Below are 19,111 nucleotides of genomic sequence, written 5' to 3'. Positions count from 1 at the left end.
CATACTGTCAGGTGGCACTGGCAGTCCATCCATTAACTATCATTGAGGTGGTGACTGCCTGGACGGTTGGGTTAACACTGGTAGTGTTAGTAAGTCTGTGGTCAAAGCAGTTAATACGGGGGGGGGGGGGGGGGGGAATCAGAACAGTCACTGAGACACCCGTCCCTGCAGTGTGACATCCAGGTGACAGACTTAGTGTGTGGCGACGGAGGCCGCAATCATTTATGTGGTGCTGTACCCACGGCAAAATTGCCACCACTCCCCTCCCCCCCCAAAAAAGAATAAAAGTCTGCAAAGGCACGCTATAACAGTCCACGGTTACTTTTCCTTTGCAAACAAAATGTGTAATGAATAGAAAGCTCTGACAACCCCATAGTAGAATAGTTTACCTACCTAGTCGGCTTGATGTTTGTTCTACGTGAGAGAAACATTCCTCGAGGCGCATTCAAGTTACGAGTGCCATAGTGAGGGAAACATGCATTCTGACAAGCAGTCAATGCACAACAATTCTTGCAAATGCGGTTAAAACAGCAGTTTTAAAGGCCTTTGTTAAAATAATAATAATTAAGAGGGGGATCCCAGCTTTCCATTCCTACTTTATTTGTTTCTCAACTCCTAAATATGCACAAACTGCACCATTTTAAAACCTGAGTTTTTAGCAGCCATATGGTTCATCTTCGGGATCGGTGTCCCATCCACGGGACCGTTGAGCTAACGGGATTAGCATGAGGCTGTAAAAGAAACAAGAACATTTCCCAGGACATAGACATATCTGATATTGTCAGAAAGCTTAAAATTATTGTTAATTAACTGCACTGTCCAATTTACAGTAGCTATTACAGAGAAAGAATACCATGCAATTGTTTGAGGAGAGTGCACAATTTTAAACATGAAGTTATTAATAAACAAAGACTATTTGGGCAGTCTTGATACAACAATTTGAACAGAAGAACGGTTGTTCTTTTCTTTGTATTATATTTTAACAGATCTATTGTGTTATAATTCTCCTACATTCCTTTCACATTTCCACAAACTTCAAAGTGCTTCCTTTCAAATGGTACCAAGAAAATGCATATCCTTGCTTCAGGGTCTGGTCTACAGGCAGTTAGATTTGGGTATGTCATTTTAGGCGAAAATTGAAAAGGGGCAGATCCTTGAGGTTTTAAGCACTAGCCTCATACAAAACATCCTGATCTCGCGAGTTTACATTCTGTTTCTCAATACGGATATCCATGTAGAGAAATAGAATGCAAGCTTGCGAGATCAGGATGTTCGTACTAGGCTAGTTAAGCACATTACCACTCCGTAATTTGCAGTGAGTGCAAAGGGGAGAGTGGGGCTAATTTAACACGGGTTAATGGTAGGGTAACTTGGGGTAAAATTCCACTCTACATCAAAATCATTTTTTGGGAGTGACTTAAATTGTGATGAGACAGATTATATTTTTAGGTGAGCAGGGAAAGTGTTGGGAGAACCTGATAAAACAGCATGATCAAGGTGCACCTTGTGCTGGGGGGAAAAAGGACAGTAAAATGTGCAGTTGTCACAACACAATGCCGCAGATTAGAGGTCGACCGATTAATTAGGGCCAATTTCAAGTTCATAACAATCGGTAATCGGCCTATTTGAACACCGATTATGTTGCAATCCACGAGGAAACTGCGTGGCAGACTGACCACCTGTTACGCGAGTGCAGCATCAAAAGGACCTTGTGGCTGCAAGGAGCCACGGTAAGTTGCTAGCTAGAATTAAACTTATCTTATAAAAAACAATCAATCTTCACATAATCACTAGTTAACCTAGTAATATCATCAACCATGTGTAGTTAACTAGCTTGTCCTGCGCTAAGCATCAGCTGTCTGAGCATCTTACTGATCACTGTACACAGCCAATCTGTAAATAGCACACCCGACTACCTCATCCCCATATTATTACTTACCCTCTTGCACCCCAGTATCTCCAATTGCACATTTACCATCTGCACATTATCACTCCAGTATTAATGCTAAATTGTAATTATTTTCACCTCTAGGGCCTATTTTTTGCCTACCTCCCTGCATTTGCACACACTGTACATAGATGGTTCTATTTTTATTTTGTGTTATTGACTGTATATATTTGTGTGTAACTGTGTTGTCATACTGCTTTTCTTTATCTTGGCCAGGTCGCAGTTGTAAATGAGAAATTGTTCTCAACTGGCCTACCTGGTTAAATAACGGTGACATAAATATATAATCAATGCGGTGCCTGTTAATTTATCATCGAATCACAGCCTACTTCAACTTCGCCAAACGGGTGAAAAAAGCAATCATTGCACAAATGTACCTAACCATAAACATCAATGCCTTTCTTAAAATCAATACACAGTTATATTTTTTTAAACCTGCATATTTAGCTAAAAGAAATGCATTTTAGTAGGCAATGTTATTGTATCACTTGTCTTGCGTCCAGTGCAAGCAGAGTCACAATTTCTTCCTAACAAAGAACGTAATTAATTTGCCAGAATTTTACATAATTATGACATTGACGGTTGTGCAATGTAACAGCAATATTAAGACTTGCCACCCGTTCGATAAAATACAGAACGGTTCTGTATTTCACTGAAAGAATAAACGTTTTGTTTTCAAAATGATAGTTTCCGGATTCGACCATATTAATGACCAAAGGCTCGTATTTCTGTATTTATATTATAATTAATTAAGTCTATGATTTGATAGAGCAGTCTGAGCGGTGGTAGGCAGAAGCAGGCTCGTAAGCATTCATTCAAACAGCACTTTACTGCATTTACCAGCAGCTCTTAGCAATGATTGATGCACAGCACTGTTTATGACTTCAAGCCTACAAACTCCCGAGATTAGGCTGACAATACTAAAGTGCCTATAAGAACATCCAATAGTCAAAAGGTATATGAAATACAAAATGGTCGATGCGTCATAATTCCTATAATAACTACAACCTAAAACTTCTTAACTGGGAATATTGAACAACCAGCTTTCATATGTTCTCATGTTCTGAGCAAGGAACTTAAACTTTTGCTTTTTTACATGGCACATTACACTTTTACCTTCTCCAATACTGTTCTTGCTTTATTTAAACCAAATTGAACATGTTTCACTATTTATTTGAGACTAAATAGATTTTATTTATTGTATAAAGTTAACAATGAACCCTTATTTTCATTCAGTATTGTTGTAATTGTTATTACAAATAAATATATATTTTCTTTATGTATATATAAAAAAAATGTTGGTCGATTAATCAGTATCAGAGTTTTGGGTCCTCCAATAATCGGTGTTGAAAAATTATAAATAGGTTGACCTTTACCACGTCTCAAGTTGAGGGAGTGTGCAATTGGCATGCTGACTGCAAGAATGTCAAAATCAAATCACATTTCATTGGTCACATGCACCCAACACAACAGGTGTAGTAGACCTTACCATGAAATGCTAACTTTCAATTCTCTGGCTTGCATGTTAATTTCTCTACCATAAGCCACCTCCATCGTTTTAGAGAATTTGGCAGTGCGTGTAACCGGCCTCACAACCACAGACCACATGTAACCATGCCGGCCATGGACTTCTACATCCGGCTTCTTCACCTGCGGGATTGTTTGACGCCATCCACCCAGACAGCTGACAAAACTGTGGGATTGCACAACCAATGGACTTTTTCACAAACTATCAGAAACCGTCTCAGGGAAGCTTACTTGCATCCTCACCAGGGTCTTGACCTGACTGCAGTTCAGCGTCGTAACTGACTTCAGTGGGAAATTGCTCATCTTCGATGGCCACTGGCACACTGGAGAACTGTATCAGGCAGATCGCGTATATGCCATTGTGTGGGCCAGCGGTTAGCTGCTTTCAACGTTGGAAACAGAGTGCCCCATGTTGTCGGTGGGGTTATGGTACGGACAGGCATAAGCTACGTACATCGAACACAATTGCATTTTAATCAATGGCAATTTGAATGCATAGCGATACCGCAATGAGATCCTGAGGCCCATTGTCATGCCATTAATCCGCCACCATCACCTCATGTTTCAGCATGATAATGCACGGCCCCATATCGCAAGGATCTGTACACAATTCCTGGAAGCTGAAAATATCCCAGTTCTTCTATGGCCTGCATACTCACCAGACATGTCACCCATTGAGCATGTTGGGATGCCCTGGATCGACGTGTACGACAGCGTCTTCCAGTTCCCGCCAATATCCAGAAACTTTGTACAGCCGATATTTGCATATGCACGGTCCAATATGTTAAAAATCATTTTAACAAATCATTTTACCACTAGCCTGTTATGGGGCTCATTTTTGGAGGTATAAATTATTTCATTCATTTTAGAGTAGAATGTCCTTTTAAAAAAGTCCCCCCCGACCTATCCCCCTCGCTATTTTTCCCCCCTAGAGGAAACACTGAACTCTCACAGCCTATAAAAACGCACGCACACAGGAATCGATAAATTGAACAACGCGGCAACAGGAAGTGCTTCAAGTTGAAGACTGAGTATGGGGCTTCACAGTAAGAGATCGAGAACATTTAATTCCACGAGAGAGAGACTTCCATTAGTCACGTGAACGCAGCCTGGAATGAACATTCAAGGGCTTTGGATAAATGAATCACACTGTAATAGTACACACTACCGCTCATAATCAGGTCACATAAGAATGGATGTATACAATTTCTTATTTTCCATGCAATGCAATTACAGAGAGCAGGGGAAAACCCAGCAATGTCAATGCCCATTTGAAAAGGCAGGAGGAAAGCACAGGGTGGGTTGGGGCATTCCATTTTTTTTTATCATGCAGTGTTTCAAATATCAGACTTCTGATTATTTTGAAATAGGTTAATAAACTCAATGAAATAGGAATGGCTTATGTCTCTTTAAAAAACAGCGGACCCCCTTTAACATGGCATTTTCAAGTTCGGGTTATTATCAATATCAATATCAAATCATGTCTGGTTAACAATCAAGTACCTTACTGTAATAGTTGTCCATTTAAAATAAATATATTTTTGGCAACAAAAAAAACTTTAAGCCAAGAATTTTGCTAAGACGGTCTGAGAGAGGTCTCAGTGGGGATGAGGAAATTCCAAAGCACTAGTTAGCTTTGTTATTGGTCTATTAACTAAATGACCACCTGGTCAAGTCACCAGGCAAGCAGAAACTCCAATGCCCAACCTGCTGATTAGGTCCTGTGTAGATTGTATTTTCAACTAGTGACTATCATTAAATTACACCGATACATTTTTCTTCATACTTTTAGTGTTCGTTTCATCAACTGTTGTACAATGAGATACAAACCAACGGAAAAACTGCATTGACTGCACTGGGCCTTTAAGCCTGTAGAAACCTGCTAATGGAAAAACGACCCTGTCAAATCCCAAGCTTCATCCCGCTCCTCTGCCATTGGTGCAGACATTATTATATTGCTCACATGGTTTGCTGATTCCAAGCCACTATGTCTGCATTTACATAGGCAGCCAAATTCTAATATTTTTTCCACTAATTGGTCTTTTGACCAATCACTTCAGATCTTTTAACATCAGGGCTTTTTCAGAGCGGATGTGATCTGTCAAAAGACAAATTAGTGAAAAAGATATCGGAATTGGGCTTCCTGTGTAAATACAGCCAAAGGATAATTCGTTGGGAAAGCAGACAAACTCATAAAGGCTCTTAATGTGTACAGCAATGCAATGGCATCCCTTCTACATAACTTACTGTAATGCACTGTTAGAAGCACATGCCAAGCCTTTGGCATAGCCTATTATATGGCAAATTTAAGGGCTAAAAATGGCTCTAAAATCATAAGCAAAATAAGATATTCAAAATAACTACAAAAATATTAAGTTGCTTGTTATTGCTGTCAACGATGTTCAGTTTTCATGTAACATTCCTGCATTTAATAAGGAGAAGAGGGAAAGTAAAAGAACAAGAAATGCTGCTGTGTAATGAAATACCTTTCAAAGTTCACTACTCTGTAAAACAGCAGCAGAGAACAAAGTCTCTAAAGGGCCAACAAAGACCACTAGTCTCTACCAATATATTCTAGACCAATAGGTCTAGATCCAGCTTTTTTTCCCATCCAATCTTTACATTTAAACTAATAGCACTGACTTATTGGGTGAGATTTCACTATGGATAACATGCACCTGCCATATGGTCAACCTTCTGCAGGCCAATTGATTGGTAGCCCACTGGCCCTTCTCAATGTTAACTGTATTTGATTTTGGAGCCATTATTCCATGCTCCTCACACTTTTTACTAGCATTTCAAAAAATGAGTCATCGTGATTCACGGATTACATAGTAAAACAGGTTCTCACAACAAGGCAAACAAAATTAGACTGATTCCGATATTTGTTCTAACTGTTGAGTGACGACTGGTGATAGACACTCAAACCATCAAAACTTAGGTTACAAGATCTCATTGCCAAACTCAAATGAGTTTTATTTGAGAAATGTGTCACATACAACTCACTCTATGGTGGGAACACTTGTTATATTAAATTCGCCATATGACGTCACCGTCAAAGGTTGATGAAAAGTTAGGGTACTTTTTTTAATGATCTCATACCTCAATGTTACACCTTTCCGATCGCAGGCATTTGTAGTTGTTACACAGTTGAGACTAAATAACAATCGGAAATGTGGTGCCGAGCTTGCTGAGGATTTCCTACTTAAACTCGTAAACCACAGTGACGTTTGGTTATTCAACCGCAACTGTTATTTTGGTTTCAATAAGTTATTTTGCATGATGCAGAAACCTCAAACTATGTGCAGTTTACCATGTTCGCCATCGGCATGTCGTGCAATACCTTCAAATGAATCTGCCAAAAATAATCTCCTTAAACTTTTCTATTTGAAACACAGGCGATGTTCCTCCACAGAAAACAATTCATTTAAATTGCTTCGCAAACACATTTTAAGTTAAATTGCATTGAATTCTCAGCAACGCTTCGCAACAAAACTAGTCTAGCGTAAGAATCATCCCCGAACCACCTAAAGAAATATCTCGCTTCAGACAACAAGCGACAACGCCGCTTCCCAGTGGTAAGACTAAACTGACATGACGGATTCTATAGCCTACCATATATTTTATCTAACTGCACAAAAACATACTTCTTCACTACAAAACACATCCGTTGTAAGTTACTCTCAACTTACCGTAACTTGAAATCCCATAAATGCAAACTGTTATGCCAGGACCTTCGAAATCGGGAAACGGCAATGTAAAGGCAGTGCCGCCATGTTCCTCTGCGATGACTGGGTGCCTGTTTATCTTACCAGTAGTCAGTCCTCCCCCACACGCGCAGGGCATCAGCACTCATTACCACAATAGACTGCTGCTCACAGAACAGACGGCAAGAATGATGACACTGCAACCAGCCATAGCAGCTAAAAGCCAGACACAATGCAATGAATGCCCGATTAAAGTTTGTTAGCCACAACTAAAGAGGATGTTTACACTGCATTTTAAACTTAAATAGGTTGCCATAGTACTTCCTTGTTTACTAAAATAAACATGACATTATGAAGTCTTTAAAATGTAGCCTAGTCTACTAAATAGTAAACACCCTTTTATTTAGGCCTAAATTAATTTTAATTTGGAGTAAAAAAAAGTCAAATTTATTCAGGTTTTGCATTTCATGAGTCAATTAACAAGCTGACACACAAACACAGTGAGATAGTGCCTCGCTTCACATTAGTTTATTCCCCCCCTATTTGGCACAGTCAAGACGTCTCAGGCAGATGTTCAAACGTTTGCACAGCTCACAAATCATAGCCTCTGTCCAAACCCTCCATGGACTAGAACTGATTACGCTACTTACTTCACCCGTGTCTGCTTTTATAGCAGCCACAGAGCCACACTCACTAATTGGCCACACCTGCTGTTGATACAATAAATTGTTAATGTTCCTCCATTAGACTGAGACTGTTTGAGCTAGGGAAAGGTTTTGCACATATGGAAAGAGAAACTAATGTAGACATGTTTGCCTAATGTCTTTGCACTTAAGTATTGTATATTGTCTTCCAAGCTGTTTAGCTCTATTTCATATCCTTTTCTATACCCTGTAAAAAATATTTACTTAGAGGGATTTCAGGGGATCTAGTTGCAGACAGACAGTTCATAGGGCAGAGGCCAGGCAACAAAAACATGTATTTGGCTGCCTATTACATTCTTAAAATCCCAAATAAGTATTGTATATTGAAGCGTAAAGAACAGTGGAAGACAATTGGTAATATCTTTTCTTGAGTGGTTCTCTGCTTGTGGCCTAAATACAAAATCAATGCCATTATGGGCTGACATTCTACTCATTGTCCACAGTTCAGTTATTGCCTCTCCTTGATAAACACTGCCACCTAGTGATGATTTATTGGTTTATCTATTTATTTCACCTTTATTTAACCAGGTAGGCTAGTTGAGAACAAGTTCTCATTTGCAAATGCAACCTGGCCAAGATAAAGCATAGCAATTTGACACATACAACAACAGAGTTACACATGGAATAAACAAAACATACAGTCAATAATACAGTAGAAAAAGAAAATGTCTATATACAGTGAGTGCAAATGAGGCAAGATAAGGGAGTTAAGGCAATAAATAGGTAAGTAATTACAATATAGCAATTAAACACTGGAATGGTAGATGTGCAGAAGATGAATGTGCAAGTAGAGATACTGGGGTGCAAAGGAGCAGGATAAATAAATAAATACAGTATGGGGATGAGGTAGATAGATGGGCTGTTTACAGGTGGGATATGTACAAGTGCAGTGATCTGTGAGCTGCTCTGACAGCTGGTGTTTACATCTAGTGAGGGAGATATGAGTCTCCAGCTTCAGTGATTTTTGCAGTTCGTTCCAGTCATTGGCAGCAGAGAACTGGAAGGAAACGCGACCAAAGGAGGAATTGGCTTTGGGGGTGACCAGTGAGATATACCTGCTGGAGCGCGTGCTACGAGTGGGTGCTGCTATGGTGACCAGTGAGCTGAGATAAGGCGGGGCTTTACCTAGCAGAGACTTGTAGATAACCTGTAGCCAGTGGGTTTGGCAACGAGTATGAAGCGAGGGCCAACCAACGAGAGTGTTCAGGTCGCAGTGGTGGGTAGTGTATGGGGCTTTGATGACAAAACGGATGGCACTGTGATGGACTGCATCCAATTTGTTGAGTAGAGTGTTGGAGGCTATTTTATAGATGACATCGCCGAAGTCGAGGATCGGTAGGATGGTCAGTTTTACGAGGGTATGTTTGGCAGCATGAGTGAAGGATGCTTTGTTGCGATATAGGAAGCCGATTCTAGATTGTGGATTGGAGATGCTTAATGTGAGTCTGGAAGGAGAGTTTACAGTCTAACCAGACACCTAGGTATTTGTAGTTGTCCACGTATTCTAAGTCACAGCCGTCCAGAGTAGTGATGCTGGACGGGCAGGCAGGTGCGGGCAGTGATCGATTGAATAGAATGCATTTAGTTTTACTTGCATTTAGTTTTACGGAAGGAGAGTTGTATGGCATTGAAGCTCGTCTGGAGGTTAGTTAACACAGTGTCCAAAGAGGGGCCAGAAGTATACAGAATGCTGTTGTCTGCGTAGAGGTGGATCAGAGAATCACCAGCAGCAAGAGCGACATCATTGATGTATACAGAGAAGAGAGTCTGCCCAAGAATTTAACCCTGTTGCACCCCCATAGAGACTGCCAGAGGTCCGGACAACAGGCCCTCCAATTTGACACATTGAACTCTATCAGAGAAGTAGTTGGTAAACCAGGTGAGGCAATCATTTGAGAAACCAAGGCTGTCGAGTCTGCCAATAAGAATGTGGTGATTGACAGAGTCGAAAGCCTTGGCCAGGTATGAATCAGTGGCTTTGGTATTAGCATTGATCATTGTCCCAAAATATTTCTTTGTGTATATTATTGCAAAGGCAGTGAATGATAACTTTGAGTGCCGGTTTGTTCTATATTGAAAAACAATGTATTTATTAGAAGGCATCTGTACATTTTACATTATAGATTCATACAGTTTGATCTGGGTTCCTCAATAGAAATGAACAATAAGATCACTTCACAGGGTTTAAATGTGCTTCATCTTAGTATATCAGAGATAAGCTGTCCACAGTAACATTCTGAAAGTAGTACAACTCATAATGCCCAAATGTCCAAGATCAGCATATTAGCAATAATAATAATACTTGTGGGGCTGCTTATATTTGTCCTGTTACACACGTGTATAAGTTTGTAATGGAAATGTGTTTCTTGCATATCCCAACTCCCCCTGAGCTGCAACAGGAATTGGGGTCACGGCCAGGGTCCCCAATGGAGCAATTGGGGTTAAGTGCCTTGCTCAAGGGCACAGCAAGATTTCTTACCTTGTTGGCTCTGGGATTTCAAACCAGCAACATTTCGGTTACTGGCCTAACCCTCGAACCTTGAGGCTATCTGTCGATGAATGAGGGGTATAAATGAGGGGTAACCACCAGCAGCTCCCTATATTGATGTGCCACATTTTAACACCCCTTTAGCTGTCTTAAGACATAAAGTACAGACATTAAATAATTGCAGTTCTATAAAGAATTACAAAGTAAGATTCTTGCAAATACTCTTTACTTCACATCAAACAAGCTCAGTTGTGTGTGGGACAGGAAAATGTGAATAATTTGAATCCAAGATTACATGTGTCCTTTGTTAGGGATGTAATTTTTCAACAGATAAATCGGATTAAATCATTGATCACAAATTACTTTTCCATTTGTTGGTGTGAGAAGAATCATCACTAGCTGAAAGAAAAATAGGAAATGAAAAAATGTTAACTATTGGAAAATGGTAATACATTAACCGAATGGTGTAACATAATGTAATGTAAGTGAAATTAAGACATACCAACAGTTATCTTCCCCTCCTTCTCCAGTTTCTTTAGGTGATGCACAAGGTTCACCTCTGCTGCTCTATGTAGATGTTCAGGTGTCTCCTTTTGCAGAAAAGTACATTTTACAAAATGGGTTACAAAGTAGATTATTCATGGTAGAGGTTTTCAAGGATGCAAAAAGTTGTAACCGTTCCGAGGTTTTCCCACCCGACCCGATATGCATAAATTATATATTTTTTAAACTGAGACCATAAGACAGTCAGACCCGTTCCAAAAAGGCCCCTTGAAAAAACATACCAAAGCAGATCCGTGCTTGTTCGGATCCAAGATACCAATGCAGATCCGAGAGTAAAAAGAGCGAAAAATAAACCAACCGGGCGCTGCCAGCACCACCAACAAACAAGCGATGTTGCCCAAATGATCCACAGTTACGGGTCCTTAAAAACTACCTATAACAAATTACACAATGTGTAGCATATTCAAAACCTTGTAGCCTATTGTTTTAATGGTTTTTACTTTCCTAAAACAATAATTGTCCATCTCATGGTTCAGCTGTCAGAGATTTGAGCACCAAATGCATCAGGGCATTGCATGCATGGGTCTATTAGGCTTAGGTGTTCACTGTGTGATATTCACATTTAAAAGCAGGCACACGTGAAGTGCGCAGCCGGAACCAGTTTCAGCTGGACATAAGCTATATGTTTTATTGAGTGCCAATTGGCTGACACAGATCATTCAGCTTGCGTAATTCTCATCACCTCACACACATTAAATGAACAGAGGACGGGTCCAATCAGGTCCAGTCGGTAACTCAATTTTAATTGCACATACACGAGACCCGTGGCAATTATATCAGACCCGACCCAAATCCGAGACAAAAGTCTGAATTTAGGACCCAGACCTGGTCGGATCTCAAAATGTTGGGTCTGTTGGACCCGTGAAGACCTCTAATTCATGGGTTGCACCTCTGTCATTGTTGTCAACATCCCACAGCCACCGCAGCCATATTGATGCTCAAAAGTAGAACAGGGACTAATGACTTTGAAAAGGGGCTAATGACTTTGCCTAAATTACACTATAGGGGCTTATGATGACATTGCTAGTACACAGAGTATTTAGTAGGAAGAAACTTTTCCATTATCATCATGTTTTCAAATTTACTTTAGTCAGATGGCAATGTTGTCATTAGCTAGCAAAGTTCGTCAAATCAAATTTTATTTCCATCACATGCCCCGAATACAACTGGTGTAAACTTTATAGTGAAATTATTGCTTACGAATATGCCCCGAATGCCCCGAATACAACTGGTGTATACTTTATAGTGAAATTATTGCTTAACTTTCCCAACGATGCAGAGTTAAAAAAATTATATACAAAACTAGTAACTAACACAAGGAATAAAATAAAATACACAAACGATATTTGGTATTTTATTAGGATCCTCATTTTCTGTTGCAAAAATGTGAAGCTAATCTACCTGGTGTCCACACAAAACATGAAACAATGGAACTATATACAGGGAGTAACAATACCAGATCAATGTGCAGAGGTATGAGGTACTTGAGGTAGATATGTAGACGAAGCCACAGTAAAATGACTAGCAAAAATAGCACTCAAAAATAGCTAGCAATGCTAACATTAGCTAGATAAAATCTGGAGATCTCCCCTCAATCTTAGCTAGCTACTGTAGCTAACATTATACTGCATCTAGGTTTTCCTACTAATTATTTGCCTTCTTTAGAAATGTCATCATGTTTTCAAGTCACAGTAATGCACTTTTGATTAAATCTTCATCAGTCCTAAAACAAACATTCAAAACAAAATTGTGACCCAATATGCAACCCATATAATTCTATAGGCAAAGCAGTGTTAGTAGGCTTTGAATGATGTAACATTATTTGGTCAGCATCTACACATACCGTATATCAACCTTATGTTACCAAGGAATTTTACCAAATGTAACCAAAGGAGGTTCAGGACCTGGTGGCATAAAACACCTTAAGTTACCTTTAAGGGGAAAGTTTCCCCTTAAAGTTAAGTCAGTTGCACAAAACATTTTAAGGTGAATTTCCCCCTTAAATTAAGTGAAAAAGTTATGGTCCCCACAAAGTCCCTTAACAGCTTCATTCAGTATGGATATCAATGTAAACAGCACTTGTGGATGTTGCTTTCATCTGCTCTGCTTACAAAAGTTTGAACATCAAAAAGCTATCTACTTAGCTAAACGATGGAAGATGCACAATCCATGGCTATAAAGATAGCTGGCTAGTTACAGTGGTTCCTCCTTTAAAAGTTGTGTCATACTGCAGCACACCTTCCGGGCTGTAGCAGAATTCTATGGCACATTATTTAACATTTTTAACATTAATGCAAGTTAGTGCTAGTTTGACTACCAGAGGGCATCTTTGAGAAGCATTTGATAGTCTTCCATATATATTAGCATTACTAGAGAATTTAAAACCTTTTTTGTAAGAACATAGGATATGGGACTGATTTTAAGAAATGTAGCTTAATTCATTTGATTAATATTATGGTGTTTCTATTCCAAGAAAAACGAACAACGAAACCCTCAGGGTTTCTGTTAGGATGGAACGGAAAATATGGCACTGTAAAACGTGACGGTCAGGAGTAGGCTACAGCATAAGAGGATTGGAGGATTCTAAACTAATATCTAAGGGGCATAACATTTCCAAACCATAATTGCAGTGTAACCCAATAATCAAACAGAGATTCAGTGAAAATAAAAAATTGCATTGATTTATCAAGACCAGTCCCCATGCTTGTCTCAGAGCAGTGCAAAACGATGCTGAAATATTTATTGCTTCAAATCCTATTGCTTCTAACTTGAAAATTTTCTTTAAATAAATAAGACCTACACCACTTTTAACAGCACATTACTCAACACTAGTGAGACTCATTTTGCCTACAGTAGTTCTACAGTATATCGAAAAATATTTTTTTCAATGACGTGACTCTACGCCAATAATTACATTTAGAAAATCAAATCAAATTTTATTTGTCACATACACATGGTTAGCAGATGTTGATGCGAGTGTAACGAAATGCTTGTGCTTCTAGTTCCGACAATGCAGTAATAACCAACGAGTAATCGAACCTAACAATTTCACCACACTCCGAGGGCCCTCACCTCCTCCCTGTAGGCCGTCTCGTCGTTGTTGGTAATCAAGCCTACCACTGTAGTGTCGTCTGCAAACTTGATGATTGAGTTGGATGCGTGCATGGCCACGCAGTCGTGGGTGAACAGGGAGTACAGGAGAGGGCTCAGAACGCACCCTTGTGGGGCCCCAGTGTTGAGGATCAGCGGGATTGGAGGATTCTAAATAAATATCTAAGGGGCATTTTTTGTTAAAATCTGTGAGAATATCTGAGAATATCTAAGGGGCTTTTATACAATTCTAAATTAATTAATAATAATAATAATAATCGCTTTGTTGAAAAAGTTAAGGTATTTTTAGAGAGGATTTTGTTTTCATTTAACCTAGAGTGAGTGAGAAAAAGGCAATTTTTGAACATGGGGTGAGACATTCTCACTAATTTGTAAATAAAGCCAGTTTGTTTTTTAGAATTATTTATTTCTGGAGAAACCAAAAGCCACAATGTCCCAATTAATTAGTATCTACCTTTCCAATTACTTTTAGAGTTTGGGATTTACAAATGTGCGCTTTTCATGTAATTTTTCGGATTTAAGAATAACTTTTGACTGACGCCTTTAGTGAGAGGTCTAATGCTTTAATATTTAATAATATCTGCCCACCCAATTCAAATCTAAAGGGCCATTTTTTGCACCATTATTAGTTACGTTGTTTTAGTTTGAACAGTGCAGACAGGCACTAAGAACAGCGGGAACATTTCCCTAGTCAGCGCCATAATTAATGCAATGCCCCTTAAAGTGTTGCTCTGTGCTACCCTGTGGTGCAGGTTGGGGTCCAACCCCCCTCCCCCATGGGCTAGGTCTGTCTTCTGTGCGCTGCTCTGTGGCCCGTCCCGTGCCTCCTGCTCTCATGCCTTGAACCTCGTGCGCCTGCCTACCTATATCTCTGTGGATAGTATATATTGTCCTGCTAGAAACGTTTGCAGAATTCACAGCATGCTACGCTTGTGAAAAACAGGGTTAATAATATATCTGTGAGAATATCTAATCACTCTAAATCATTTAATAATAATAATTGCTTTGTTTTAAAAATAAAAATAACGATATTTTGTTTTCAAATAACTTAAAGTGAGCGAGAAAAAGGCCATTCTTGAACATGGGGTGAGACATTGTTACTAATTTGTAAATAAAGCCAGTTTGTTATTTAGAATGATTTATTTCTGTTTTTAGAGGGAGAGAAATCAAAAGCCTACCATCACCTCATGTGTCTCCCAGTCGCGGCCGGCACAGTTATTGAACCAGCATCAGTTTGCACTGCGATACAGTGTCTTAGACCGCTGCGCCACTCGGGCCCTGTACAACGTGACTTTAGGCTACAGTACTACAGTAAGAGCAAAGTAATCCTAACATTTCCACACCCTAATTGTAGTCTAAGCTTCTCTTAGAATAAAAACCTTAGTGTAACAACAGTTTTAGTAAGTGATACTGAAGTCGTGCACAATTATCAGTTTCTATTTAGGTTTATGTAGCCTATTCATTGTCAGTTAGACACACAGTAGCGCCTTGGGATCCAAAAGCATAATCAGTGCTCTAACTCCCCCTTGCGCTGGTCTGGAGCAATGAAGTAGTGACGCAGGGTACCGTACTAAACTACTAAACTTTTAGTGGAGCAACCATTGTAGCTATAGCTACTCTATAAGCTAGCTTGACGTACTAGAAAGTAATATAAACAAGTTTCGAAAAAAGTAACTTCAATAAATGTGGTTTACTATCTTCTGAAGCAATTTGGTTATCCTGTCTTGATTGCAGAAGTCCTATTTTGTTATCTCACAAAACGAGTCAGTGAATCATGCCATTTCCATGGTAACCAGATACTCTTTCTGCCATACATGTCTTCAAACTCCTGTAAAACCCCTTAAGAATGCCCTTACTTAAAGGAAATATTTGAGGGGCTCTATGCAACGCCCTTGAACAATTCCCTTAGATAAAGGGAAATTATTCCTTAAGGGATTAAGGAAAACACTTAAAATGTTCTATGCAACCGGGCCCCTAACTTTAAGTTGTAATGTACAAACCTTGTAGACGACTTTGACCAGTTCCATAGATGAAAATGTGTTCCCTCCGGCTGCCTGGAGGACACTGAGGATCTGCTGCTCTCTGAGGTTTCTATGGCTGATGTAATGCTGGATCTTAGAACCAGCGTCTTGGACCACAGGTCCATGACCTAAAGAAATGAGTTTGGGAAGAAAGTAATGTAGATGTTTTTGTATCAAGTCCTATGCATAGTTGACATAGCTGTAAATGTAAACTAGTAATCTGAAGAAGAGCCTCTCAAATCATGATGTCATGTGGCTTCAGACATCTATATATTTGTGTCCACTTAATGACACACTCTACGTCCCAATTGGCACCCTATTCACTATTTAGTGCACTACCAGGGCATATGGACAAAATTACTGCACTAAATAGGGAATAAGGTGCCATTTGGGACGCATTCCCATGAGTTTTAATAAGTGTTTTAGAGCTCAATAACAAACCTGGGTATATTAGGTCAGCCTGTGAGTCCAGCAGAATCTGCAGAGATTTCATATAGTCATAGAGATCTTCAAACACGGCCGTTCCCTCCCCCAAAATACAGTCTCCTGAGAAGATGGCCTTCTCTTCCTCCAAAACAAGGGCCATGTGGTCATCTGTGTGTCCTGGGGTGAATAGGACTCTGCGCACGCACACAAATGCACACACCCACAGTTATACATAGAGCCATAATAAAGCTTATGCACTTCACAGTGCTTGACTTGGACTAAAATAGGTGCCGGGACTGTTTATATTTAGGTGCAGGAGCTTCACAATACTTCTGAGCCAACATTCTATAAGAGGTGCAGGAGCTCAAGCAGTAGAATGGAGGTGCCGGTACTCAGCTCCGGTGAGCTGCTGCCCAAGTCAAACACTGGCACTACACTATTTACACAGTAACGTTACACTTACTTCAGTGTGGCCCCCTCAGTTTCTATGACGTCTCCATGTTTCAGGTAAGTGTACGTCTTACTTGGTCCTATTCTTTCGTCAGTTGGGGGAGAGCGAGGGAGTTTACTTACTTGTAACTCAGAACCTGCGTGGAGAAATAAAAGCACATAGGCACACAAGTGATGTGTGGGTTTCTGAGTCAGCGTCAACAAAAAGCACATAACGCCTCTGAAGCTGTCAATCTGTGGCTGACAAAATGAGACAGTTACTATCGTCAGGTGTCTGTCACTCACTTCCAGTAATGTCTCTGCAGATGTCGATCACCCCACCTGTATGGTCGTGGTGCCAATGGGTGACAATGATCTCCTGGATGGCAGTGTTGAACTGGCTCAAGGCTTGTTGGAGACTGCTGATGTACTCAGGGACGGCAGGCTCTCCTGTGTCTATCAACACTCGCCTTAAAACAAGAATGGTCTGAATTTAATTCATGCAGTTTGATACTTTTGTGTAGTTTCCATATCCATAACACTCTTTCAATAAAATTGTACTACATTAGACCTTCAACTGAAAATGGATAGGCACGCATGAAGCAATGCTGTCCAAGAGGGGAAATGCGAGGCTAGTACAGGTGTGGAATACATTTCCACAAAACGAAAATACCTTTTCCCCGTTCCAACTAAATACGTATTGGTTCCTTGTAGTGTCATTGGACCAGGGTTGCATCCCAGGATTCGCACAACTCTGGACGATAGCTGCTCGATACGAGGGAGTATTGCACTCATGGTTCACGACGCAATCAGGTACGTATATCAATTGTGCTGATGTTAGTAACTCAAAGCCCCGTGCAATGTGAAAATAAAAACTGTAGTCCAAGACGCTGAAGTTGTAAATTAGCTTTGAACTTCACCTCTCCGATGTAAATAAACATTGACCTGGAGTGGAGGATTACTTCCTGTGTGACGTGGCACCTCACCTCGTTTCAAAATAAAAGCCTCATTATCCAAATAAAAGTGTTTGCTAAAAGTCTAAACAATTTAGCCTCAAACTACAAAACGATTGCATATAATTTCATAATAATTATAGTACATCGTAAATACTGCCCCCCCCCCCAAAAAAAAAAAAAATATATATATATATATATGACAGACACAAGCACGAGATGGTAGTAACTGAGCTAGGTCAATAGGTAGAGCCATTGTCAAATCTTATTCAGAGATACATGGTTAATCAATTGACTATATCAGTATGTTGTAGATAAAGTGTGACAGGATAATAAGATAATTACGATTTATGATAAACACATTTGCACATTTCTCTGTAGAAAAAAACAAGAACGACCGTTTTCAGCACAAACTGTTGAAAACAACTATACGTCATGTTTGTGTGAGCATTTGTTTCTTTCCAGCTTAAATATCACCTTGGGTTTGTTTAGCCTCTCTCTGTAAGTGTATTGACTTTAATTATTTATAGTAAGTAAAGCTAAATGATTTTTGTCTGCTGTCATCGGCATAAATGTAATAGACCTTCACACATTTCTACATGTCATTTATTACACGATTTAACACCAACTCATTTAATGTGTTTTGACTTTGCAGTTCCTATGCATTGGCCGTATTGTCATTATATAGAATATAAGGGACAGCATGATCTTAAATAAAGCTGTGTGATATTTATTTTATTCATTCTATTACCCCCCTAAGTGCTTCATGAGTAATAGTACATGCATGACAAGAGATCAATACAGTCAAATTAACCCATAAAACTGACATAGGATGCAGCTGTAAATCGTACAATGGGTCCAACTACACCCATAACACCACCCATCCCACTGAATGCTGTGTTTGATATTTGTCTCTCATAAATTGTGACCTATACAAATGGCTGCTTGGTCTATATAATATTTACAGGAGTGTTGAGAGGTAGCAGAGACCTTTTCTAAATGAAATGGATCCTGCCATCTGGGTATCAGGGCCCTTTTCTTCTCTTCTCTCCCTCTGTAATTACACAACATAATGGCTGTGCAATCTGTCTGTAATCTCACATTATAATCACTCTGCTTTCCTTCCCTCTGCACCTCACTCTCTCTCCACTGCTGCTAATTCAATATAAATGTAAATGACCGGGAGAAAGAATGGAGAAAGAAATGTAGAAATCTCATTTTTATTTACATGCC

The 19,111-nt window shown here is 39.6% G+C and overlaps 2 protein-coding genes across 5 annotated transcripts in view; both read right to left on the bottom strand.

Moving 5' to 3' along the window:
• Positions 1-7,272, bottom strand: part of LOC139386577 (nuclear receptor coactivator 2-like) — a 77,811-nt gene extending 70,539 nt beyond the window's left edge. For 2 of the 3 annotated variants that reach the window (XM_071132232.1, XM_071132235.1), the window contains exon 1: positions 7,168-7,272. The gene's annotated coding sequence lies outside the window, so the exon portion shown is untranslated. Of the gene's footprint in view, positions 1-647; positions 732-7,167 lie in introns of all 3 variants that reach the window. The other variant, XM_071132234.1, reaches the window with a different exon arrangement.
• A 2,676-nt stretch (positions 7,273-9,948) lies between these two features.
• On the bottom strand, positions 9,949-17,901 carry LOC139387131 (lactamase, beta 2). Of its 2 annotated transcripts, none has more exons than XM_071133153.1 (7): positions 17,599-17,901; positions 17,232-17,395; positions 16,960-17,083; positions 16,512-16,690; positions 16,050-16,198; positions 10,877-10,964; positions 9,949-10,773 (listed from the first exon to the last, which is right to left on the bottom strand). In XM_071133153.1, the coding sequence occupies exons 1-7, from the start codon at positions 17,718-17,720 to the stop codon at positions 10,727-10,729; spliced, it is 873 nt and encodes a 290-aa protein (XP_070989254.1). In that variant the 5' UTR covers positions 17,721-17,901; the 3' UTR covers positions 9,949-10,726. The 2 variants fall into 2 exon arrangements, with proteins under 2 accessions (XP_070989254.1, XP_070989255.1); XM_071133154.1 differs by having other exon boundaries at positions 17,268-17,395; positions 17,599-17,897.
• Positions 17,902-19,111: the final 1,210 nt, after the last annotated feature.

The sequence above is a fragment of the Oncorhynchus clarkii genome, chromosome 28 (genome assembly GCF_045791955.1).
Source record: "Oncorhynchus clarkii lewisi isolate Uvic-CL-2024 chromosome 28, UVic_Ocla_1.0, whole genome shotgun sequence".
NCBI classification, from domain to species: Eukaryota; Metazoa; Chordata; class Actinopteri; order Salmoniformes; family Salmonidae; genus Oncorhynchus; species Oncorhynchus clarkii.
The sequence above is the reverse complement of the archived record's forward strand: the minus strand, read 5'-3'. Positions and strand labels throughout refer to the sequence as shown.

Bases quoted from the DNA above. Each gene is read 5' to 3' on its own strand.
- LOC139387131 (XM_071133153.1), bottom strand. From the start codon at position 17,720: ATGAGTGCAATACTCCCTCGTATCGAGCAGCTATCGTCCAGAGTTGTG. The intron at 16,199-16,511 runs GTTTGTTATTGA...TCATTTCTTTAG, and splicing joins GGCTGACCTAATATACCCAG to GTCATGGACCTGTGGTCCAA. The intron at 10,965-16,049 runs GTTTGTACATTA...TTTCTGCAAAAG, and splicing joins TGGTCAAAGTCGTCTACAAG to GAGACACCTGAACATCTACA.